Raw genomic sequence first — 26,135 nt, forward strand, 5'->3', positions numbered from 1 at the left:
AGAAAAAAAAACAAAGAAAGAAGTTTTTGGCTACTAGACATAAAAATTAAAAAAAAGTGTATATGTGCTTTATCATATTTGATATATCAGGCTTTTATGGTCCATATAGTATAATACAGTGAGAATATGGAGCATCTAATCTTTATTACTTTATTAAAATATGCAATTTGGTGCAGTTGTTATTTAAATGAATTGCCATTATGAAATTCTAATAGCTTGATATTGTAAACGGATTTTTATGCAGTATAGCAGACTACTTACATAAAACAACGAATATCTTGTCAGTCTTTATCTCCTCATAATACTTCTTAGTATTTACTACTTCTTTACTTTTTTTAAATCAAAGCTTTATAGTTGTAATTATGGGGGGCAAAACATAAGTAATCCAAAATTGTTTCCGGCCACTAAATGTTCATCCTGAGAATTATATATATATATATACTAAAAGGATTTTACTTACTAAAAAGTATGAACTATCAGAAGGCACTTAGAAGAATATTTTCGATAATGTTGATAATTAGAGGACTTAGAAATTTAGATATTAATATGATACGGAAGACTTTATAGGGTTAATGATTATTTCTTCAGATAATACACTTCTGGCCACCTGATAGTGATGTGAGATCATGTTGGATTGACTCTGCTTAGTCACTGTAGGTGATATATATAAATAATGTTTATATGCAGAGCTTTTGGGTTCAAATCAAGCTTTTGGGAGTTATTGGATAAAACAGTTACCTTTATATGGTCTACCTGATAGGCTATTAACATAAAATGGGATAATTTAAGTTGCATGAACGACATGGCTGAAACAAATTTGTGACTTATTCGTTTTTATAATTTACACTTTAATATCATTGCACTGGTCGGCATCCAGTATCCCCATTTACCCCTCTACGGGTTTACATTTGGTGAATCTGTCTCCCCCTCCTGTCTCGTTCTCTGTTTCTTTCCTCTATTATTTTCCACTCAGTTTCTCGTGGTTTAAAATGGCGGCGTTGAGCAGCGCCGAGTCCCCACCGCCCGTCTTCAACGGAGACACCATGAACCGCGATCCGGAGCGGGACCCGGGACTGGACGAGCTGGGCGCGGGGCTCGAACCCGCCAGTCCCGGAGGAGCGGCGATACCCGAATGTCAACAGGACATTCCCGAGGAGGTACAATGGGGGAGTCAGGGTTGAAGGAGAGCTCGGGTGTTGAGCGGAGCAGGGCTGGATAGAGATGTTCAGGAAACACCGGCTGTAATACGGATCGTGTGGGGATGCATTGCATTGCAGGGGGCGAGATGATGCACGAACATACATATATATGTAGTAGAGCAAATCTTATATCGTGCGCTTATGCATTTTCGCAAGGTGCATTTCCGAATGACGCCATTTATAATTCTCTCATTGCAGTTCTCTGAGCCAATGTTTATCAGAAGGCCTGTTCGTGTTTCATTGGCTTTATTTTTTCCCCCCGACCCCGCTGCATAGCATGCATGCTACGTTACATATCTCACCTTGCGATGCATCTTATTAATGGGAAACTACAGATGCAACGGGGAATGTTAAAGGCTCGCATGCATTGTTTTATCTCCTTTGTGTCACCAGCTGGCGCGAGCTGCGAGTCTGCGTTCGAATGCATTTACATTTACATTTAAATCTGCAGTGATGTCATTCTGCTCGTGCATTGGGCCCTGCTAACGTTTTACGTTTATTTTTGATCCCGTGCAAATTTATTGCATTGTGCATCTTTCTTCTAAGCTGTCAGCCGGCTGTCTGCACAAATCACCTATGCTGCTATAGGGGGCCTTTGCTCTTCGATGTACACTCTGGGGTATTTCGTGAGTACATTCTGCACCCTGCAGAAACGTCCAGTTTAAGTTAGTAACCTGTAGTTTGGAGCCTGGTTGACCAGGTTGGAGCATCTACAGTGTTCCAGAAACCACCTATTACCAGCTGGTTAGTTGATGCTCTACAAGCTCGAAACCAGCTACGATGATCCAAAAACAGTTTTACCAAAAGGTAGCTGTGTTTTTGGAACATTACAGCTGGTTTCTTTCTTCTCAAGCTATTTAGAAACCATCTACCACCATTTTCCATTTTTCCTACTGACTTAACATTTATTTTCGTGCAGAGCATCCATTCGTTATGTTTCATTTGGAAAGTAAAGAAAGTTTACACCGTCATGGAACAGGTCACAAACCTGGTTATTCAGGAAACAGCTTACCTATTTTGCTTTTTAGTTGGATTAAAGAGCAGCTTGTGTAAGTTATCATTGTAGGAGTGAGTGCTTAGTGGGAATTAGATTAATTGTACTGTTGGCTGCTGTAACAGGGTTATACTGTCCGATTATACACAGCACTTGTCTTGCTGATTTTTAAAAGAGCATCTATATTTAGATTATTACCTTTTTTACTCCTACTTGAAGTGAAAAATGCGGTATCGTTAAAGAATGGAGCATGATTTCATCTGATTGAACAGTCCATGAACTTAGCAGTTTTATTGATGGTCACTACCATAACCACAATAGACTTTGACGAGTTCACATATCTTCCCAATAAAGAATAGTTTGATGGGGTTTGCAATGGGAGGTCCTAAACCCTTGCGTTGACCCAGAATCTTGAATATTTGGCATAAGTGAGTTGTCACATTGCTGCATTACTGACATGAATGTTGAAGGAACATGAGAGCTTTTATGGTTGAAAAGAGATTCAAAAGCATCATAAAAGTATCATGTTATATGATATAGCCTATTATATTCCAGTGGGTTGATAACAGGATCGAATTGAACTTTTTAATTGGTTCAATCCAATTAATTAACAAATTATTCAAACATCCTCAGTTTGCTCTTTACATTGTGATATCGTATGACTTCAAAAGTCAAATGCAAGTCATATGGACTACTTTTTTTGGTGTTTGCATATTTTATCAAGTGTAAAAGTTCCAGTTCCTTTTTTTGTCATTTTATTTTTTTTTGTAATAAGGAGGCAAAAAAACTATATTCTTCCAAATATCTGCTGCTGTGTTCTACATATATATAAAAAAGAAAGACATAAGGTTTGAAATGGCATGAGGATGAGTAAATGATGGCAAAATTTTCATTGTTGGACCTCTTTGTAGAGAAGTTGTTGATGGCTGCAATTATTTCACACGTATTGAGCTATTTCTCGGTTATGTTGCATGTTGGAAACACGGAGTCTATTACCACATGGGGTTTGCTTTAAAAGAAAGGCTTGTAACAAATGTCTGTTTAAGAAACTGTCAGCAATCTTTGTCTGTCAGAAGTTTATACTGGCAAGTCTACTGAGAAAGTCCCTTGTCACGGATGCCTTTTAGCCTTTTTTCGAACTAATTTGACTAGTAGAGCCAGTTTATCTGCACCGTTGATTAGGAATCAAGTGGCAGCTTGACTCTCAGAATGCAGGATTTTTAATCAGAACTAAAGTTAGATGCACTTAAATGTGCTATTTCAAGGGGGCGTAGAGGCATTCCAAGTTTCTTGACAGTCTGCTGGAAAATTGTTTCTCCAAATGGTGATCATAATAAAGTTTACTTGTAAAGCTTTGTAGTACTGTCAGATTGTGTTTATTTGGCTGGGACATTTTCCAGTGAACTTGGAGTATTTTATGATGCTGCTTGTATTGCTTGGCAAAATTGAAAAATGTTTATTGGCTATTTGGAACAAGTGCATTGCTTGCATGTTTCCTTGAGCAAATGCTTGGCTGTAATTTTGTAGTACTTTAAATTAAGAGAGAAAAGTTTATAATATTGGATGTGGTAGTACTTTTTCCCAATTGCAGTTGCCAACAGTCATGACCTCAGGCACACCAAAGGTTTTTAAAATGTGCTGTAATTAAAATCTTCAACAACTAGGCCTAAAATTTTTAGATAAATCATCTCCTGATAAACGGCCTCAAATGTTTAAAAATATTAATATTAGGGTTGTGAATGTCAGATTTTTGTACATTAAAGTTGCATAAAATGTACATTTAGAGTATCGGAACTAACTGTTAAAGGTGATGATTGTCAAAACAGGATTGACCCTTCGCAGCAAGGTTGATTGACAGGCGATCTGACCAATCATAACGTCGAATCTGCGTTTAACGAAGATTAATGTCGGTGGACTTTAACTTGAAAATGGTGTATTGACGTCTTTTCGCCTTTGAAACAAGATACCTTCTGATGTTCATTCATGTTTATTTCGTGCTATAACTAGTAAAGAGGAAGAGATGATCGGTTCACGTGCCGCTTGAACTGAGGTGCTAAAGCGATCTGTCATGACGCATTAAAGAGCCACAAAATGGTATTTATTGTTTGAATTTCTTAAAATGACAAAATATTGAAGCTAAGACCAGAAGTAACCTGCTCTGTCTTGTCTGCCAGTGTGTTGTTAGTTTCCTCTTTGCTCCGCGATGTATTTTTCATACATCGGGGAGTGGGGGAGGGTCTTTAAGAAGGGTCGATTGTCCAAAAAAAGGTTTCCTGAAGACCTCCTGTTTCCATTGGTCAGACACAAGGATAGTCCTGCCCCCAACACACACACCATTTGTTGAGACAATATTGCTGTGTCAGGTTTTGAAAGTGCCAGAATGTTGGCAGTTTTCAGGAAAATAAGTCTATGAACGGCTTAAAATTGTCTCAGCAATTTAAGTTCGAGACTGGACAAAGTATTTAACAGAAGAAAAAAAAATACTCCAGTTCAAGTTGAAGCATTTTGCAGTGGTTTCTTCGCTAATGCTCACTGTCTGTTTACTTCACACCTCAGATTTAATCACTATATCGCAGTTTCTGTGGGCAGGGCTAGAGACAGGCATCAGTGTCAGTTTTTTCAGCTTAGTGAAGACAAAGCAAATGATTCTGTTTATTAGATTTAGCCTGGACATGAGGTTCTTATTCATGTATAGTTAATTTTCAAAGATCTCTGATCAATCTAGGAATCAGCTAGGAAAGGAAGCTGGGAAAATTGGTTTGCTAACTTTAATTTTCTTTGCAGATATGGAACATCAAACAGATGATTAAGTTAACCCAAGAGCACCTAGAAGCCCTTTTAGATAAGTTTGGAGGAGAACACAATCCGCCATCTATATACCTGGAGGTGAGTTGGCCCAAGAAAGAGTTGCTGTCATGAGTGTAATGTGAAAGTAATATAAAGATGTTTTACTATACCAAGAATGTTAATTTTGAAAGATACATGAGGTTATAAATGAAGAATATCATGAATAAAGTAACTGGAATTTTTTACGCCATCTGTAGTTACAATTAACTTTTGGGTTTTGTTCCTGAATCTAGTAAGCTGCCTACATGGGTGGCATTTTAAGGCATCGTAGACACATTAAAAAAAACACAGCAAGTTAAGTCTAAATGTTAAAAATGTCACATTCTATGGGGGCATCCTAAGTATTCATCCCATAATGCATTGCAACAAGCATAGTGCAGAAATCCATACATAAGCTGGTGGGAGAAATTAATTGAAATTAAGTAATTTAATATTTATAGAAGTATTTAGAATTAGTAAAATCTAGTTAAAATTTACTATTTTTTTCTTAATATAAATGTGCGAGTATGCTTTTATACTAATTGTTGTTAGCTTAGCAACATGGTAATGGAAAACAAAACAAAACAAAAAAAAAAAAAAAAAATATATATATATATATATACATATATATACATATACATACACACACACACATATATATGTAACTCATAGTTTTTGCCTACATAGAACATTGATCACTTTACAACTAAATAATTTCTCTAATGTTTGAAATGACTGAATAAATTCAAAGGAACTGATAAGGCCTTTAGTTTCTATGTATGCAATCTTGGCTAATGCATAACCTCAGATCTTTCTCCTTCAACCATTACAAAACATGAGCATTTATGTGAAACATGTTCATAAAGTATTAATGGTTTATTTTCTCCATGCCACAGGCCTATGAAGAGTACACTAGTAAGCTGGATGCATTACAGCAGCGGGAACAGCAGCTTTTGGAGGCCATTGGGAATGGAACAGAGTTCTGCTCCTCACCCACACTGCTGGATGTGAAGGGACCGGCCATCCAGAGCGCCCCTGCCGCCCCAAACACATTGGCTGTCCTGCAGACCCCCACAGACGCGACACGAGGAAATCCACGTTCACCCCAGAAACCCATCGTAAGGGTTTTCCTGCCCAACAAGCAGAGGACAGTGGTGAGTTATTGTTGTTGGTTATTGCTTGTTGTTTGGTACTGTTTCACTTTTATATGTAGATAATTTGGTGTGATTAATGAACATAATTCAGATAAATTTGCATGATGTAAGTAATTATTTACATTACAATCAATAATGTTACAGTCCTAGTAAAAACCTAATGTCTATGTCTAATGAAGTGTTTATTACACTATTTAGTGAAAATTACAAAATAGATTAAAATAAATATTAAAAATATATTTAAAAAGCTGAAATTAAAAAGATAATTTAATATTTCTAAATACTATGTAAATAATACTAATATAATATAAAATGAATGAAAACTATAGAAACTATAGAAAACTTAAAATAATAAAAACAAATGACAAAAGCATATGGCAAAACTAAAATTAAAAAGAAAACTAGAAATATAAAAATAAAGGCTAATTCAAAATATTAATAAATACTATAATAGTATGTAAATAATACTAATATAATCTAAACATAAACAAAAGCTATAGCAATCTTAAAACTAATAAAATGACAACTATAATGAAAATGAAAACAGAAAATAAAAGCTAATTAAAAATATTATTAAATACAATAAGTGTAAATAATACTAATATAATAAAAATAAATTAAAGAGATAGAAATCTTAAAACTAATAAAATGACAACTAAAATGAAAATATAAAAATAAAAGAATTCAAACTACTATAACAGTATGTAAATAATGCTAGTAAAATATATGCAAAAATAAATTGTACTAAAAAAAATAAAGTTAGAAATCTTTAACTAATAAAATGACAAAATTAAATTGAAAACTGAAAATATAAAATGAAAGAATTCAAAACATTATAACTAAATACTATAATGTAAATGTTGCATACTGCTAATAATACTGGCCTAATGACAGAGCATCTGATAAATGAAAAATAAAAAAAGGTGGTGTATTATGTCTGTAATATTTTGCCCACATCTGGATTTGAGAATTTTTGTCATGGTAGGATATTTCGACGATACTTCACAGTAAAGTTTCAAGCAGGGTTTAGAAAGGAAGGGCTTCTGGAAGGCATTTCCACTCCAACCAGATTGTAGAGCGGCAGGACTCCATGGGAAATGAGCAAATGTAGGTGACCCCCTTTATTTTGATTATGTGCTCAGCTTGTCTCTGTTGGTTTAGCAAAGAGAAGCGGCAGAATGAGTTGGAGCCAAGACATCAAACACACCCAGACGCAATCACAGTCTCACTGTAAGAGATGAAAGTGACTTAAGTAAGTGGTTTACGTGTGTGTTTCAGGTTCCAGCTCGCTGTGGGATGACTGTGAGAGACTCCTTAAAGAAGGCTCTGATGATGCGAGGCTGATCCCAGAATGCTGTGCTGTTTACAGGGTTCAGGATGGGTAAGAGCTGTATTCTGAATGCACACATTACCATCATTACTGCAAAAACAAGCCAAGGCTATGTCACACTGCGAGTCGTACTTCAAGGTTTACTCCACCCCAAAATGAAAATTTTGTCATTAATCACTTACCCCATGTCGTTCCAAACCCGTAAAAGCTTCGTTCGTCTTCGGAACACAATTTAAGATATTTTGAATGAAAACCGGGAGGCTTGTGACTGTCCCATTGACTGCCAAACAATTTTCACTGTCTTGACCCAGAAAAGTATGAAAGACGTCGTCAGTAGTCCATCTGCCATCAGTGGTTCAACTGTAACGTTATGAAGCTACGATAAACAGCGTAACCGGTATGCAGCTGACACAGAAGAGCATACGTGGGATTTCACCAAAGTGGTGCTACGCTGAACCAGAGGAGATGAGTTGTTGAACATATTCGTTACTTTAGTTTTTTTTGCGTTCAAAAAGTATTCTCGTAGCTTCATACCGTTACGGTTGAACCACTGATGGCAGATGGACTACTCTGACGACGTCTTTCATACTTTTATGGTTTTGATTGTGTTCCGAAAACGATCTAAGCTTTAACAGGTTTGGAACGACATGGGGGTAAGTGATTAATGATTAATTTTTATTTTGGGGTGGAGTAACCCTTTCATATTTAATGACTGTCCCGCCCACATTAGGGAGAAGAAGCCCATTGGCTGGGACACAGACATTTCCTGGTTGACGGGGGAGGAGCTTCATGTTGAGGTTTTGGAGAATGTGCCACTGACGACCCATAATTTTGTGAGTATGATGAAACTGACCACAAACTGGCTTAAAATAAATCTGAAATGACGAAAAAAGAAAGAAGATAGACCACATTGGTGTGGTCATTTCTATTCTTGATTTTTACTCTTCTTAAATTCACCTTGACACATTGAAGACGTGTTGAGCTCTTTCTCATCCACATTGACCGTAATATATATTGTTTTTTGGAAGCATTCAGATTCTTTGTAATGACTGTAAGTGTTAATTGGTGACTCAACAGGTGCGAAAGACCTTCTTCACGCTGGCCTTCTGTGACTTTTGCCGGAAGCTGCTGTTTCAGGGCTTCCGCTGCCAGACGTGTGGCTACAAGTTCCACCAGCGCTGCAGCACAGAGGTCCCGCTCATGTGTGTCAACTACGATCAGCTGGAGTGAGTGTTCATAGCAGATTTTTCACTTCTGCATTATGCATAAAAGGGTGAAATTTGCTCCATGCATGATGCACAGTAAAATAAAGCATGTGAATGATGTGTAAAATTAAATAATAAAATAATGTTTATTTCTTGAATATTAGTATTCACCATATTTGAAATAGTTTACAACATATCTTGTGTATAGTTTGTCCAATTGGATATAGTCCAGTGTGCTTTGGGTAAGTGATGGTTAAGCATAATTTATTTGTATTGACGTTATCATTTTTTGTTTATAATTTTGTTATTTAGTTTATTGCTGGCATCAAAATTTCTGGTGCACCACCCCATTACCCAGGAGGAGGCGTCATCAGAGGGCACGACACCCGTGTCAGAGATGTGTCCCTCCCTCCCTCCATCCGAGTCCACTGGGTAAGATTTTAGTGCACATCTGCACTCCAGTGACCATATAGTAGGGTATACCTTATTAATATATAATGTTAAGTAAAATTATATACTTGTATATTATATTTACATTAATGTATAGCAAGTTGTAAATCATAGTTTATATTTATTTATTTATTTTATGAAATGATAATATGGATATTGTTTAATAAGATTTTGTATGCACTACTCTTCAAAGGTTTTGGGGTTGGTTTTTCAAGATTTGTAAAAATGTTTTACAAAGATGCCTCTTATGCTCATCAGGGCTGCATTTATATTAGCAGAAATGCATAGAAAATTGGTAATATTGTGAAATTATTACAATTTACAATAATTGTTTTAAAATGTAATTTATTGCTGTGATGGACATTTTTAGCAGCCATTATTCCAGTTTATATGATCCTTCAGAAATCATTCTAATATGCAGATTTGCTGCTCACTAATAATTTCTGATTATTATCAATTTTAAAAAGAGTTTTGCTAAATATTTTTGTGGAAACTGAGACATTTATTCAGATTCTTCAATAAATAGAGTTAAAAGAAAGTATTTATTTGAAATAGAAGTCTTTTGTAACATTATAAAAGTCTTTATTTTGATCAATTTAGTGCATCCTTGCTGAATAAAAGGGTTAATTTTATTTCTTTCAATAAAAAAAAAACCTCCACTTACTGACCCCTAACCGTGTGTATGTATGTGTGTGTATATGTATATGTATATATGTATATATATATATATATATATATATCAGGGCTCGCAAAATCGCTAGCCCGACGTCCCGGGGCTATTGTGTTTTCCAGTCGGGCTGCCAAAATATATCCCCGCCTGCCCGACGGGCTCCTTAAATACAGATCTCCCGCGGGTCCTTAAAAACTCTGAAAGTGAGTTGTATCAAAATTAAGGCCATAAAAAGTTTTAAATATGTTAAATGGTTTAAGAAATGTCTTAATTATAATTTCAAGAGGTCTTACAGTTGGGGACCGAAAGACATGAGTCGCGATACAGCAGGATTAAACTTCAAAAGGCAATGATGTCATTGAATAAATATGAGCGCTGCACGTTTAAAGTCAAAACGCGGCGCGGATGTCTTTATGTGAATATATCTGAAGGGAACCGACTGTCCTCAGAAACGTGTCGTTGGCATTTTAATTTAATTTTACCTATAATTCCTGATAAAGCAGCGTTTATGAGCGCAGAGCTGCTTTGTGTACAGCGTTTCCGGGGAAACCGCAATATTTCAGCGCTCCTAAAGCGCCACCTCGTGGCAGAGAATGAATTTGCATTTCCAATAAGCCTTTCTTACTGTTTATGGTCAGATCAATGCAGATATCAACTCATGTTTTTACGCATCAAACACAGAGTTGTAAATAAGAAAGAAGTTGATGTGCCTTCTAAAAATCTAAACAATTAAGACAGTAATATTTATACGTTTTAAATTAACAATTTATGTTTGATTGATCCCTTTTCATAAAAACGGCCTATAGCCTGAAACGCTGTTGTATAAGATTTTTGTTTTTGTGGAAACTTGTATCTGAACTGTAAATCATGTAATTTTATGGCTCAAAACTGTATGTTACCATAGACATTGTCCAACCCCGCTCATTCTGTGTTCATTTTACTTGTGCAGCTCTTAAAATGGGTCATAAATTAAATATATTTTTAAAAAATTCTGCAGATACCCTGTAAATAGTGAAATAAAATTCCTTCCTTCATATATGTGTATTGAAGATATTTTTGATTGACATTTAAACTCCTATCTGATTTTCTATATTAAATAAATAAATAAATAAAAGAAAAGAAAAGAAAAGAAAAGAAAATAGTAATTTTTGAATTCGGGCTAGTTAATTAATTTTCGGCTACCAAAATCTGAAGAGTACCTGCCGAAGGGCTACCAGGGATTTTGAAATTTTATGAGCCCTGTATATATATATATATATATATATATTTATTATGTGTATAAGTACACACACATACAATATATATTTTGAAAATATTTACATATATATATATATATATATATATATATATATATATATATATAATTTAATATATAAACAACCTATTTTTCTGAAGTATATACATGCATGTGTGTGTGTACTAATATATATATATATATATATATATATATATATATATATATATATATATATATATATATACAGCACACATACATATATTATGTAAACAAACTTTTTGGATGCGATTAATCGTTTGACAGCACTAATATATATTATTTTTAATATTTAAATTGCAGGTTTGCAGAGCAGTGTACTTACTGCTGGGTATCTTTTAGTTGAGAAACTGTTAGGGTCACATTAAGTATATACTGTAGTGTGTAGGTGTCTTTTAATCGTCTATTGTGCAGAATTACATTGTACTCTCCTGTCTCTGTTTTCTCCAGGTCTCTGTGCCATCCTACTGTGTCCCCGTCCAAATCCATCCCTATCCCACAGTCCTTTAGACCTGGAGAGGAGGACCACCGCAACCAGTTTGGCCAGAGGGATCGCTCCTCTTCAGCCCCTAACGTCCATATCAACACCATCGAGCCGGTCAACATTGATGTGAGAACTGCACAGTTGGACAGCTAACCAATATATTTTAGTCAAAAGGATTTTTTTAAATGCATTTTAATGTTATAGGTCCTACTTAAAAATGTCTTTACATTCCACTTCCTGAATCTAAAAAAATGATTAATATTGATAATATTTGAAGTGTGCTTTTATTTTAGATACATTATATTATTATTTATTTGAATTAATATTTATTATTAAATGTGTTTAGATTAAGCGCCCTCAACTATATAATCTTGTTTATTTGAAGTCTATTAATATAAAAGTTTATATTAATATAACCCCCCCCCCCCCCGCAAGGTACATTTGTAGCAAGCAAAAAGCACAAAATGTTACAATTGCCCTGGTCTCCCCAAGTCCCTGCTAATCTGTGTTATTTCTGTACAGGATTTGATCCGTGATCAAGGTTTGCCGAGGTCAGATGGGGGTAAGTGTTGTCTGAAACAAAACATACACTAAGACACACTGAATTCAAATGGCTTTCCGTCATCCCATGTCTTTGTGCTATCTCTGTGTCATTGGCCTTAGAAGTTTGGGATAGCTGATCCATCTCACTCTGCCTGCTAGTAAAAGCTGACAAACAGGCCTTTCTCTCCCCTGCCTGCTTGTGAATTGCTTCAGCCCTTTTCTTTATCACTAGTGGCCTGCTGTAAAAATACTAATTCATAATCTGTGTTCTCAAAACCTGCCCCTGTCCTTTCTGCTTCTTCAAAACATAGAACCCAGAACTAAGTTTAAAGAGAAAGTTCACCCAAAAATGAAAATTCGGTCATCATTTACTCACTCTGATGTAGTTCCAAACCTGTATTACCGGTTTTTTGTCTTGTTTGTTTGTTTTTTTTGGTGGAAGGTAAAAGAAGATTTTTAGAAGAATGTTCGAGCTGCTCTTTTCCATAAAACAAAGAGCAAGTAATTGATAACAGAATTCTCATTTTAGGGTGAACTGTCCCTTTAAGGACAGACTGTCTACAGAAATAATGAAAAACTGGCTCTGTGTCACCTATAATTCACTTGATCTTCTCTAAACAACCTCTGAGAGTAGACACAGGATTTTGGTATTGGGTGACAGGAGGTGCACCTGAGCTTCGGGGGCCAGTGATCCCGTGTCTGTCTCTCTCCCCCCTGCAGCCCCCTCGCAACACCCAGCCCGCTGCTTGAGGAAGAACCGAACACGGACCTCAAGCCCCCTTCTGTCCTCCCATCCCAATGACATTGTCTTTGATTTTGAGCCTGAGCCAGTGTTCAGAGGTAGCTAGGCCTTTGTGCGTGGCTGTGTCCCACACCTTGTCTCGTCTTTTGCTTGTCTGTCTGTCTGTCTGTGTTTGTCTTCCACCTTGTGTGTTTTCAATTTCACTCCTCCTCCTTTAAATTCTCACTATCTCTGCCACTCCTCTCACACAAACGCTTTCACTGACGTTTGATGGGCTGCAGTTACTTTTCCTCAACTCAATACACTTGACTCACTTAGTAAAGCAAAGAATGGCACGTCACTCAGACATTTCAGAAGTACAGGCCCCGCTTTTAAAAAAAGTTATAAATCTGTCAATATTAAATATATAATGTCTATTTTATTTAGGTCACATTTGCCATTATCTAACACAGTTAAAAACACACAAAACAGTTAAATGTCATCTTAAAATGCAGTTCCCACAAAATAAAAAACTATCTTAAAAAGCAAATCTCAAAATGAATATCCAGTACAGTATTAATATATAGTATTTTTTTATACTGTACATTATGTTGTGATGCCTGAATTGACTTGCATCATTTAAAAAATTTTTAGCATTCAGTATTTTGTTTTTTATTATTTGTTTAGAAAAAATAGTATTGAATTTTAGTATTAGTTATTGACCATAACGTAAAAACAATTATCAGCTAATTTTAACGGACATTGTTATTTTAAATAGTATTTATTAATATTTTGAATTGGGTTTTATTTTCATATTTTTTGTTTTAATTGAAGTTAATATTTCTATTTAGCTGTTTTTCCGTTTTAGTCTTTAAATTTAAACTTATTTTATATCAGCTACTTGCCAAGGCAACATAACTAATATTCTTCTTTTTTTTTCTTTTTAAGTTTAAGATTTTCATCTAACAGTTTTTTTTAATTTAACAGTATAAGAGATGGGATATGGGTCGGGATTTGATAGTATACTTCAGTCGAGGCATATATCGCTCACAGCCCCTTATCTCACACTGCATGGGCTGTGACGTGATCCTTCCCTCTCTTTCTTCCCTCATGTGACTAAAGATTTTATTCCTTTCCTTCTGTCTCCTTCCCCTCTTACTCTGTCTCTCTCTTCTTTGGCTCTCATATTTCATGTTAAAGTAACTTTACTTTGTTTCTCGACCTCTCGTAATGCCAGGCTCCACAACAGGCCTGTCGGCCACACCTCCTGCCTCCCTGCCTGGTTCCCTGCCCAATGTGAAGGTGTCCAAATCACCCTGCCAACCGAGAGAGCGGAAGCCATCGTCTTCGTCTGAAGACCGCAATAAAATGGTGAAGATTTCTTGACCTTACTTGACACATCTAATCCAGTTCAAAAGTCATTTGAGATGGTTTTTGACATTTATTTTGTCTAATATTTAGAAAACCCTGGGTCGACGGGACTCGAGCGACGATTGGGAGATCCCAGAAGGTCAGATCACCCTGGGACAGCGGATAGGATCTGGCTCTTTTGGAACAGTCTACAAGGGGAAGTGGCACGGTAAGTCCTTTGAGAACAGTTTTGGTCTAAAGATGATAAAGGAATGTACAGGAAAGGCTAAATGTGTCTTCCTCTTCCACAGGTGATGTGGCCGTAAAGATGTTGAATGTCACAGCTCCCACTCCACAGCAGCTACAGGCCTTTAAGAATGAAGTGGGTGTCCTCAGGTAAGAGTTTAAAATTACGATTTTAAAACGGGGATAGTGTCTGTCCAAATTGTAGGTTTTAGGTAGTGGTTAATCAATATAGTGTTGTTTTTTTTGTTTGTTTTTTTTTAATGTTTTTTTTTGTTGAAATTACCAATACCATAGCTTTTTGTTTTATATTATTTTTATTAGAAGAAAATAATAAAAAGGTTTAAACTATACCAATTGTTGGTAACTGTTACAAAAAATAATTAAATTAAATTAATGATATTAAATATAAATAATTAAATGAACACAATTAAATATAAATAATTAAATGAACACAATTAAATATAAAATAAAATCTCATATTTATTTGACTGAAATTCTCTAAAATTGACAATTTTAGAGTTTCACTGACTATTGCCTTTTCTATCATTAGGGTCTTCTCATTCTTTTGGGAATTGAGCGATGAAACTTAAAGGCAATATTGTAACAATTGTTCATTTCGTAAAAAAAATTATTAATCATAAAATACATGGATTAAGTAGCAGAATTCATCTTTAAACATTAAAAAAAAAAGGAAAAAAATCAATTAATAGTAAACCTTGTCATTAAATGTTACTCACATTTTTGACATTGTGCTACCAAAACATTGTTCTGTCAAAGCTTATTAAAAATTCTTTATCTCCCGCAGGAAAACCCGCCATGTGAACATCCTGCTCTTCATGGGCTACACAACCAAACCCCAGCTGGCTATTGTTACACAGTGGTGTGAAGGCTCGAGTCTCTACCACCACCTGCACATCATCGAGACCAAGTTTGAGATGATCAAGCTGATTGACATTGCCCGTCAGACGGCTCAGGGCATGGAGTGAGTGACACTCAAAAGTTTTTAGAGCAATGTAATGTTTAAAAATAAAGAATCCATTAAGTCTTGAATAGAAAGCGTGAAACCTGCTTGCATCAGATACTCAACTGCTCAGGTTATGATGCATAAGTTTAACACTTGTAAATCATTTTATCCACAGCTATCTGCACGCCAAGTCCATCATCCATAGAGATCTGAAGAGTAACAGTATCCTTTGTAAAATCTTTGTTATAGAAATATAAAAATCCACAAATCTTATCTTTTCAGGTCACTGTTGATGGATATATGTGTGTGTCCATATGCTCTTAGCCTTAACACCACCTCCCTAGATATATTTCTGCATGAGGACCTAACAGTAAAGATTGGTGATTTCGGTCTGGCTACAGTGAAATCCCGCTGGAGTGGCTCTCATCAGTTTGAGCAGCTTTCTGGCTCGATCTTGTGGATGGTGAGTGAAGGAACACGTCTTAACTATGTTAGTGTTTCTTCTGTGCTGACATTTGCATCTTGGCTGATCTGCTTCAGGCTCCAGAGGTAATCAGACTGCAGGATAAAAACCCATATAGTTTCCAGTCGGATGTCTACGCGTTTGGCATTGTGCTCTATGAGCTCATGTCAGGGGCTCTGCCTTACTCTAACATCAACAACAGAGACCAGGTGAACCTCTTAGCAGTGTATTTTGGGTGAACTATCCCTTCAAAACAGTTCATATGATGACTAGGTGGAATTTTTTTTTTTTATTATTATTAATTGCATAAGTATGACTACTACTTATTTTTTATGTTTTTGTCCTATCAATTCAATTTTGAATGTTAAAGTTACTAGTAAGAGGATGTACATGACTTAAATCAAGTCTGTACCCTGAAAAATTTCTGCCAGTATCTGAAAATTGCAGAAATGAATGTGCATATCTCTCCTCATCCAGATTATCTTCATGGTTGGCCGGGGTTACCTGTCTCCTGACCTGAGCAAAGTGCGCAGTAATTGCCCCAAGGCCATGAAGAGACTTATGGCAGATTGTCTGAAGAAAAAGCGAGAGGAGAGACCTCTTTTCCCTCAGGTAATGTTGGGAACACCTGTCAAACTTCTTCTTTCTCCAATTTGGCTCCAATCTGTCAAGGGAATGCAGATTTATGTCAAGGTGTGTTGCCACAAGATCGGAGTGGCATGAACAGAATGCAGCTTTGAATTTGAATTTATTTGATTTCAAATAGTAAAATATATATGTATTATTGGTGTAACAGTACACAAAATTGGTATATTTTCAGTACAGCAGGAGGAAACATTTAATTTCTTCTTTTATTTCTTTTTCTTATTAAATGGTGATTTACAGAACAAACTATGGCCTCGTCTTGAAATAAAATCACAAAATGAGTATTTTAATTATTTCACTCTTACTCTATTGTGATCTGTCCGCTGGATAAATAAAAAAGGTCATGTTATATGTAATTAAAAGCATTATATAATATACAAGGATGCACATAAGTGGCTTGCAGATGCACGTGCATGACTAAAATAAATATATAATATATAAGTTCAGACCGCTGATTTGCGCACCGACACTGTTGACAGCTGTTAATGCACAATCACTGTATTATATCGACTAACTGTAATACTTTATAAGATTTTTATTAAAACTGAAAGCCTATATCTAGGCTACGCATTGCCGGTTTGACAGCGAAACGCAAAACAGTAACATTGCATTCATTCACTGATGCGCTTAACTCAGCAGTGCTAAAACCTATTTGCAGGCAACCCACCAAAATAAAAGCTTGCTGATTTTAGATTTGAAAGTGTTGAAAAATTCATATAAAAATAAAAAATTTAAATGTAAATATAAGCAGTGTATTTTTTTAAGTGTACTATAAAATAATAGTATTTTTATTTAATCTTTTTTTATTTTTAAATATAATACCTTTATCACACTCTATATAATATTTTGTATTATTTTAAAAATGAACTAAATAAAGTGCAGTAATACCATTTATTACTATTAATAATTATTTTATTTTTCATAGTTCTATTTAGCGGGTCACACTATGTGCAGTGTGAGCACTAAACACATGTGCACTCATGATTTTTATTTTAATATAATATTATTTATTTATGGCAGATCCTGGCCTCTATTGAGTTATTGGCACGCTCTTTGCCCAAGATCCACCGCAGCGCTTCTGAACCGTCCCTTAACCGCGCTGGATTCCAGACAGAGGACTTCAGCCTGTACGCCTGCGCTTCCCCCAAGACGCCCATTCAGGCTGGTGGCTATGGCAAGTTCTCAAACAATGTTGTACCTTTTTGACTTGTATTGCTTAAATTAGTATGAAACTGACACACATCTGTCCTTTGTGTCCACTTTTAGGTGAATTCTCAGCATTTAAATAGTGCTGCAAATCCTAAAACTCCATCCCTTGTCAGTTTTTACGACGTCTTGTGTTCCTACGGTGGGTTCATCCATAACACAGAAAAGGACTAGTTTTCAAAGAATGTGCTGTTTTTCTTCCTCTTTACCCGAAGAGCTACGGCCTCAATGGAATTGCTTTAAAATAAAATGATCTCTGCAGGGTGTCATTGCTGATTTTACAAAAATGTCATAAACATCACATAGGACAACTCAATAATGCAGCGTACAACAAAAACGACTGATGTGAGAAACCAACAGCTGCTCACTGGAAAGAAAAAGGCAAACAAACCCAAAAAGATTGTGGCAGGGGATGAAAACCTTTCCCCAAGAAGGAAGATAAATGGGTTTGGGATGAATGATATTGGGAGCACAAGCCCTGCCTTTGCTCCGCCCCTGGAGGGGAACAACACACAGCACTGGCCAATCAGAAAACAGGGCCCAGTGGCATGGAATGATGGGAAAATTGGCATAAGAGAGAGGACGTCAAGTCGCAGTCATGGAAAGGTGCTGAATGTCAGGAGATAACTTGAATGATATTTAGAAATGTTTTTTCTCTTGCAATGAGTTTGTTACGAGATGTCGCCCTTGGCTGGAGTTACTAATAATACAGATCTCTTTGGTCTTTAGCATTTTTTTCCCCTCAAGGGTCATATGTTGTAGATAAAAACAGACCCTTTTTTCAGTTACAGATATAGTTTGTGAACCGTGGTAAATGAAGCAACCATCAAAAGACCTCTTTTTTTTTTTTTTTTTTTTTTTTTTTAATATATACATGTATATTCTAGAATATTCTGTAGGTTCTTTTGTTTTTAGTTCCTTGTCAAGGCAAACTCTAGTATTTTTTTTTAAATTTTATTTATTTTGCATTTCACATGTCCCACGCAAAGACGCCTGGGGAAATGTTTTTAGCCTCTCTTGGATCGGCACAAATAGTATCAGACATGTCCAAGGTGGGCAAAATCAAAGCGGTTTCCGCGCTTCTAGAGAATGTGATTTTAGTTTGATTTAGTTTCGCCTCCTTATAGTAGCTGATGTCATGTTTCTGAACAAGTCAGAGGTTATATTATTTAAAGTTTCTTGTAGAAAAACCCACTGTATAAAGCAAACACGAAGCCTTGCTATGGAGTAACAATGTGGGCGTATTTCAGATGTATTTCTGTACTTTTCACTACAATTTTAAGCTTAACTGTTGTTATTAGAAGCCATTCCTTTGAGGCCATAACAGTTAATAGGTTTTTTTTTAGATTCGATCCATCCGAGTCATGTGACAACTCTTTGGACCTTGCACCGCTGGATTCATTCCGATATATTTGTTCACGGGTCATAGCTTTTTTTTAAGTTTAAGTTTCATATAGTTTTTCTTGTGTTATAGACAGGCAGGCCTGCAAAGTTACATTAATTTATATTGCTTTAATTGTATTACTTTTTGTTCGGTGTTGTTTGAACTCTCAGAGAGGTGTGTGTGTGTGTATGTATATGTGTGTGTATATATATATATATATATATATATATATATATATATATATATATATATATATATATATATACATGCATGCATACATACATATTTTCTCTCACTCATTCTGTGATTTGCTGAAATGGACATTACGCAGTGTGTCTGTGCACTTTGTATAAATGACTGATGCAGATAAGCAATTTTGCCTTTTTAAAGACTTAATATATTTTGTCATATGAAGAGGTTAAAGCATGGTTACCGGATTGCAAAATGAATGAAAATTGATTTCAAAAACAGGCAGGGCCATGGGACACTAAAAACCAAAGCTTAATCCAACCTCCTAATGCCATCTGTGTCCACCTTCGCCATTGCCGGAGAACGGTTATCTGGATCTTCGACCAAATTGATTCGCCCTATGACTCGAACAGGCGACAAAGCGATTCTTCGTTTCAAGTTGGTCCAAAGACTTCTGCGTCAACCCTCTAGCATAGCTTTGGGCTGTAGTGACACTAGCACTGTGTAGCCCTGAAGTTCACCTAGACACTGTGGATGGTGGAAATACCCTCGTAGGGATGCTTTTCGTTATTTTAGCCTCTTCATAGTGAAATAAGTGGCTCCGCCTCCTTTTTTTCTCGTAGGAAATGACATTTTTGCTTTCGGCTCCACAAAATGCTTGATGTTGCACAGATAACCAAGACTCTGCGCTTGGTTCGCCTCTCGTGCTCTGTTACAAAAGCGAGGACACACGCCCCATCTTCTTGCTTCTGTTGAGATGGATTGAATTATTTATTTTGGTTCTTTTTCGATTATTTTTATAAGGACGATGCTCTGTGAATTGGTTCCGCCACTTAAACTTGCCATTAAGGAGAGAGGAGCTCCACGGATCCTTTGGGTCGTGACGGTGGTCACAGTTTTCACATGTATAGTTTTTGACGAGACGTTTGAATGAACTTGTTACCAGATTAAGCTGGCAAACCTAATGTGGGTTGCATATGGAGATGGTAGAGGTGTATTTTAAGAATGCTGTATTTATTTTCTATGGGAATGTTACTGAAGAGGTCTGACTTATGAAGGATTGATCCTTCTTGACTGGAATACTTGGGGATCTGCTTAATTACAACTTGGAGATAAACACACACACATATAGATTCTCTATAACAATTTTTCTTTCACTCCCCAAACCCCCATTTTATTTGCTTTTTAAAGCCTTCACCAAAAACGTCCGTATCACATTCCTTTCTGTTGCCTTGCCTGCACTTTAACCTCCCCCCACCCCAGTGCAAGTTAATTCAAGTGAGAACTATCATACAAATGTTTGGGAGACTCTTTTCATCTGTAAATAGCTGTACAAAGGAAGTACTGTCCGTTTGCTAGGAGGCATGGAGATAAAAACAATGAAATGACTTCAAATGTTTCAACTTAAGAAATAAAGGTTAAGAAAAGACATTTTGATAGATGAAATTCTGAGAAAATATTTCTGTGTAAAAATATTTAAGACTGTATTATATAAAAGGAAAAGAGCTTAATGTATTTGTTGTGAATATGAAAAACTGATATATTAAAGAAGTGCATGAAAACTGGCTAATGTTTTTTGTGCTTTTATTTTCATTTTCTTTGAAATTCGATGTGACGCACAATTTGATTTTTAAAGGCAGTCACATTTACCTCTGATTTTGATGCTATATTTATGATTATACTAGTTTTTTTGGCTTGTAAAGTAGATTTTTTAACTCTTATTTTCTGTATTATTTTGTAAAGTTGAAGAGGAGTTGCCTTTCTCTCACTAGCTCTGCCCACTCTTTTCTTTCTTGGCCCCTCCAAATCCTTTGTTTCGATCCTTCAGAAGAGACGCTGTCGCTTTATAAAAGTTAGGTTACCTAACAGACTTTCTCACTTTCAGAAGCCTTTTTTCCTATCTTTAGATTGAAAAAGAAAGGAAAAGTTTGTGTATTCACAAAAATCGTCTTGGTGGGATATTATATTTGGATGCTTCTAGACAGTAAATGCTTGTTGCAACATCCATGGGTGAGTAAATGCATTAATGTATTATTTTCTTAACAATTATCCAAAATTTCCATATTAGTGTCTGATATAGATTTGTGATTTGCATATGTAAAATTAAAAATATATAAATCTAGTATATGCATATCACCCCCCTGAAAGCTGAATTTAGTGCTACACTGTTAACATTATATAAAAGGTAAAAACATGATATGAGCTCTCAACTTTTCAGGATTTGTCACTGGATCCTACATATCTTCATCTCTTCCAGACGAGCATGGCATGTCCAATTTCATCTCTCTGTCAAGAAGGAAAAGACACAATGAACGAGGTATCAGTAAAAATTAATGCACTAATTAATCCACTACTGTATTGTTTTCAATTTCCAATAAGGGCTAGTTTACTCAAATCTTTTTGTTGATATTTCATGTCAATCTTAGAGCGTTCCCTGGCTAACGCTCAGAGGCGTCAGAGCCTGCAGCTTGAGCGGACCCTACATGCGCTGGATGTGCAGTATCAGCGGGAGCTGGCTGGGGTTCAAGGTGCACAGCAAGAGTTGAGAAGATCCCTGGACCGCCTCAGAGAACGAAGTGCCATCAAAAGACCTGTTCTGTCCCTGCCTCCAACCTCCAAAAATCGTTCCTCCTCAAATCAAACCAAGCAGACTCCCTCGCAGTCCTGCTGTCCAAACCACATTGTGTGCTCGATCTGCAACCTGCGTTTAAGGTTGGCGGACGCGCTGACCCGCCGTTTTACCCCCAGCCTGTGGACCATGTACACCTGCCCCTTGACCTCCTTCCACTCTGAAGAAATCTATTATATGCCCAGATTTGTACAGCAACGTAATCTCTCAATATCAGACAACTCTCTCAGATATCTGCCATTTATGTAGACCATACATTTTTGTATTAGATGTAAATATTGTATATAATCAGGTCAGAGGTGGATCTGAGCTTGTCTAAATTTTAAAGGGGGCAGTAACTTGACTGCAGGATTGAAAAATGGTGCACAAACACAAAAAGACTGGAGGGAACTTCTCCAGAGGGTGATTTTATAACCCTTGAAGACATGTATTGTTCCATCTGAAAGCTTTTCTTACACTTTTAGTGCAGCACACATTCCAGTGCCCTAGAAAGCGTTTCTACAGTCTCAGCTGTGCTGTACTCATCAGATACTGGCATTGATCTTGACATTTACTAAAAACAAACTGCACTTTGTAACCCAGAGAAGCACATCTTTGTTGTATATGTTGAGTAAATCTGTGGCACATTCAAGTTAGGACTGGAAAAGAATTAGATACAAGTTTTACGGTTAGAAGCAATTTTATGCTACTCAATCCTGGGGAAATTTCTGACCTGTCACAGCTGCAGATTCACCTGATCTGCCCATTTAACCTGCCACATGCATGTAGAGCCTATGAATTACACACAATCAAATAAGCATGATTTAGTAACACAAAATAGCAGATGGATTAAAATGTTTATAAGAAATTGAAGTTACTTTAATAACTTTTTAAAATGAGTGTTCTTTTTTTAAATGATTTGCATTGTGATATTTTGCATACAAATATACCACTATCTAAATTATGTTTTCAGAGAGGGGGACTGAATGAGTTTCATAAACTTTTTCTGTTGGTCAAAATAAAAATCTCAAAGTTGTCATTCATGTTGACTTTTATTTTGGTATGACTATGATTTTATAAACTGATAAAAAGAATACCTTTATCACTTGTGCCATAACATCTTATTTAATACAATATACCACTCATGACTCAACTGATATCAGTGTCTTTTCCGGTAAAATCTCATAAACACACAACGTTCTAGTCCTGCTATGAGGCTCAAGATGAGCATTGATGAATCCCATGGGATCCTCCAGTTGTGAATAAATTACTTTTTTTTTTTAGCTGAAAGGACCTCCAATGCCAAAGTCTGGGATCAAATGCCACATTTCTTAATGTTTCCATGTAACAAATATTACAAGAAGAAATAATGCAGTTTTACATGCCAGCCATGATGCTGTTTTTAAATGCAGGTCTTTAAAGAACAAATCTATAGAAGAGACCTTTTCAAATCACAACGTTGCAGTACTTATTTACCTACCTAAAAGAAGCCTTGCTTCATCACAAACTCTATGGAACAGAGGATAAGCATTTGCCTTCAGGTATAAAAGTCTAGGTTCAAATCCCCCAACTGCTTAAAATTTCCGTCAAATAAAACAAAGCTCTTAATAAAACACTCCTCCAGACAAACAGACTCAGTTGCTCAGGAGATCAAGCATTGGGCTTTCATCATAAAGACCTGGGGCCTCATTTATAAAGCGTGCGTACGCACAGATTTGATCTTAGAGTGTGCGTACGCTTAAATCCACGCCAACGCTCATATTTATAAAAACGGTCTTTGACATGGAAAAGTGCTTAGCGTCACGTCAGGTTCCGAGCAGACGTACGCACTTTTTATTGTCGGAGTAATGCAGAATTTTTAAAATGTAAGCTGTTCTTGCAGGTCGCTGTTCTAAATTATGATGATTGGTGATATTTTATATGTTAATGATATTAATTAGGAGTCGTTTACAAGGCAGAGAGCTGAAACCATTCAATTGCGCGCAAGTTCAAGATAATTTGCAATTCATAGATTTCACATCTGAAATAGGCGCGTACGCTCGTTTTCTGTTCGTACGTTCATTCTATGAATCGCACGTACGCATTTCTGAGAAACGATCGTAAGATCAAATTTAGGACGGTTTTTGCACAACATTTTATAAATGAGGCCCCTGGGGCCTGTACCATGATGGTAGATGAACAAATTCAGAGTTACAGGATTAGTTTCGAGTTGGCAAAACCAAACCACTCCAATCCAGCTTTGTTGGTACCATGATGCTGATCGTCAACTCAGGCTTTGATCCTGAATTTGTGGAGCACATGCACATGAATGTGTGACATCACCAGCCTTGGTTAAAGGTTAGGTTTTGCTAAAAAAGGTTAAGAGATCGAAGAATATGATGAATTTAAACGCATTTACAATGAAAAAAGTACTTGTTCATGAAAGAGGACAAATAAAAGAAATCATCTTGCTTTATCAGTGCAGTCACAAGTGAAACTTAAGTTAGTTTATATAGTTGGAAATATACAGCAATAGAGAATCATGTAAGGTCACAGTAATTTTTAAAGCGTTATCTATTGATTCTACAACTTATTTATATTATATACAATCTGTATATATTAACATTCATTTAAAATAAATTATTTATAATAACTGTTAAACTAAAATTGCTTGTGTGTAATGGATTAATAATAATATAAATCATATAATAAAATAAATAATATAAAATAACTCTTAGTAATTATCATTAAAGCCAGACAATTTTTTTTAGTACTAGTGACCTTTAATTTGGAGCAAGATAAACTGGGGGAGTAACTTTTTTATGTCGGACGTGTGTCAGTTTGAGATCTCTTACTCAGAACATAATGTGCCCCGGAGCAGGTTAGCTGTGCAGTGTAAGTTACTATGCCAATGAATGCTGCAAAAAGCCAAGCCACTTTCATGGTACCTAAAACCCAGGATTGGTGCAAACTAAACTGAAACTTACCTGGCTAGCCAGCTAATCCGGCTTCATGGTACAGGCCCCTAAACTGAAATCCCACTATTGCTTATGTTTGTTATGTCTTGTTATGTTCAACGAAGTGCCCCAAACACCAGTAATCAGTGTGAAAGCCATGATGGTGCAAGTGGCTGAACACACGTTTGTTGTGGATGAGGTTGCGCTGGAGTGGCTGGTTCAAGCCCCACCTCAACACGTTGGGATGATGCTGTCCCAACTCCAAAAAGGGGTTACCTCCAAAAAAGAAAATGATGGTAACCTATATGCCAAGTACATGATAAAACACAAGTTAGAAGTCTCACCTGTCCATGAGCTGATGTCCATCATTACAGTGAATGTCTGTCCACATGTCCCTCTGTATAGTCCAAATGCATCTCTTATTCTGTAGGGGAAACGCATAAAAATAAGACAGTAATACAATAAAGACAGACATTGTCGACATTAAAACTATATAGTGAGAAAATATATATAATGCAAAGCATATTATACTTAAATACTGCTGTATCAGAAATCATTTTGGTTCAATCTACTGTTCTCAGTTTAGTTCTGGTGACAAAATTAAATGACTGTTTTACATATCACAAAATGACAACACTGAATAGAAAACAAAACAAGTTTTCTATTCAGTGTTACATTATAATGCTAATATTTACATTATTTTGATTTTGAAAGGTTATGGTCAGGTTTTAATTCACCATAAACAATTACTAAAATAAAAAAAGAACAATAACAGGTCAGTAGTTAAAAGCAGATTATTACCTAGAGCAAGACTACAACAACACAGAATAATACAAGATTCCTATGTCACAATATGAATATTAGAAGGCTATTCATTCGTTATTTTAATGCTCTGACAGAGAGTTCAGCAAGAGAGCAGCATGTAAACAAAGACTGATAAACTTTCATAGAAGCTTCATAAGCAAGTAGCCATTTTAAACATTAGATTTTAAGTTAAACAGTAGGTTTTAAGTTAAAGACACCCTTGAAATAATGACTTACAAATTGAAAAGGACTAAACAAGAATACTGCCAGAGAAGTGAAGAGTGTGATAAAGACACTTACAGGTGAGTCGAGTGACACTCGTTTCCTGCACTTTATCGCATTACGCGTCGGTTTTATTTGTCGAAGAGCTGAAATATGTGTTGTTTAATATTACAATATTGTCACTGAGCTGTCATCTGCAGAAGATGTGTTTAAACGGTCTGCACGTGTTACTTGAACAAGACTGTCAAACTGACCATAAAGCCGCTTAC

At 36.0% G+C, this 26,135-nt stretch overlaps 1 protein-coding gene and 1 long non-coding RNA gene across 2 annotated transcripts; one reads left to right on the plus strand and one right to left on the minus strand.

Moving 5' to 3' along the window:
- The first annotated feature begins 871 nt into the window (after positions 1-871).
- On the plus strand, positions 872-20,861 carry braf (B-Raf proto-oncogene, serine/threonine kinase). The gene is given in 22 exon segments (XM_058774243.1): positions 872-876; positions 974-1,157; positions 4,978-5,079; positions 5,916-6,173; positions 7,452-7,512; positions 7,515-7,554; positions 8,234-8,336; positions 8,581-8,729; positions 9,021-9,140; positions 11,552-11,711; positions 12,108-12,147; positions 12,849-12,968; positions 14,087-14,220; positions 14,311-14,428; positions 14,511-14,595; positions 15,251-15,427; positions 15,585-15,631; positions 15,754-15,872; positions 15,950-16,081; positions 16,350-16,484; positions 17,538-17,691; positions 17,784-20,861. Coding segments are annotated over 21 exon segments (2,445 nt in total). The 5' UTR covers positions 872-876; positions 974-989; the 3' UTR covers positions 17,807-20,861.
- Positions 16,398-26,106, minus strand: LOC131539613 (uncharacterized). The gene is made up of 4 exons (XR_009270927.1): positions 25,945-26,106; positions 25,185-25,264; positions 21,508-21,582; positions 16,398-16,536 (listed from the first exon to the last, which is right to left on the minus strand). It is a non-coding gene; the product is annotated as an uncharacterized LOC131539613 (long non-coding RNA).
- Positions 26,107-26,135: the final 29 nt, after the last annotated feature.

The sequence above is a fragment of the Onychostoma macrolepis genome, chromosome 04 (assembly GCF_012432095.1).
Source record: "Onychostoma macrolepis isolate SWU-2019 chromosome 04, ASM1243209v1, whole genome shotgun sequence".
Taxonomy (NCBI): Eukaryota; Metazoa; Chordata; class Actinopteri; order Cypriniformes; family Cyprinidae; genus Onychostoma; species Onychostoma macrolepis.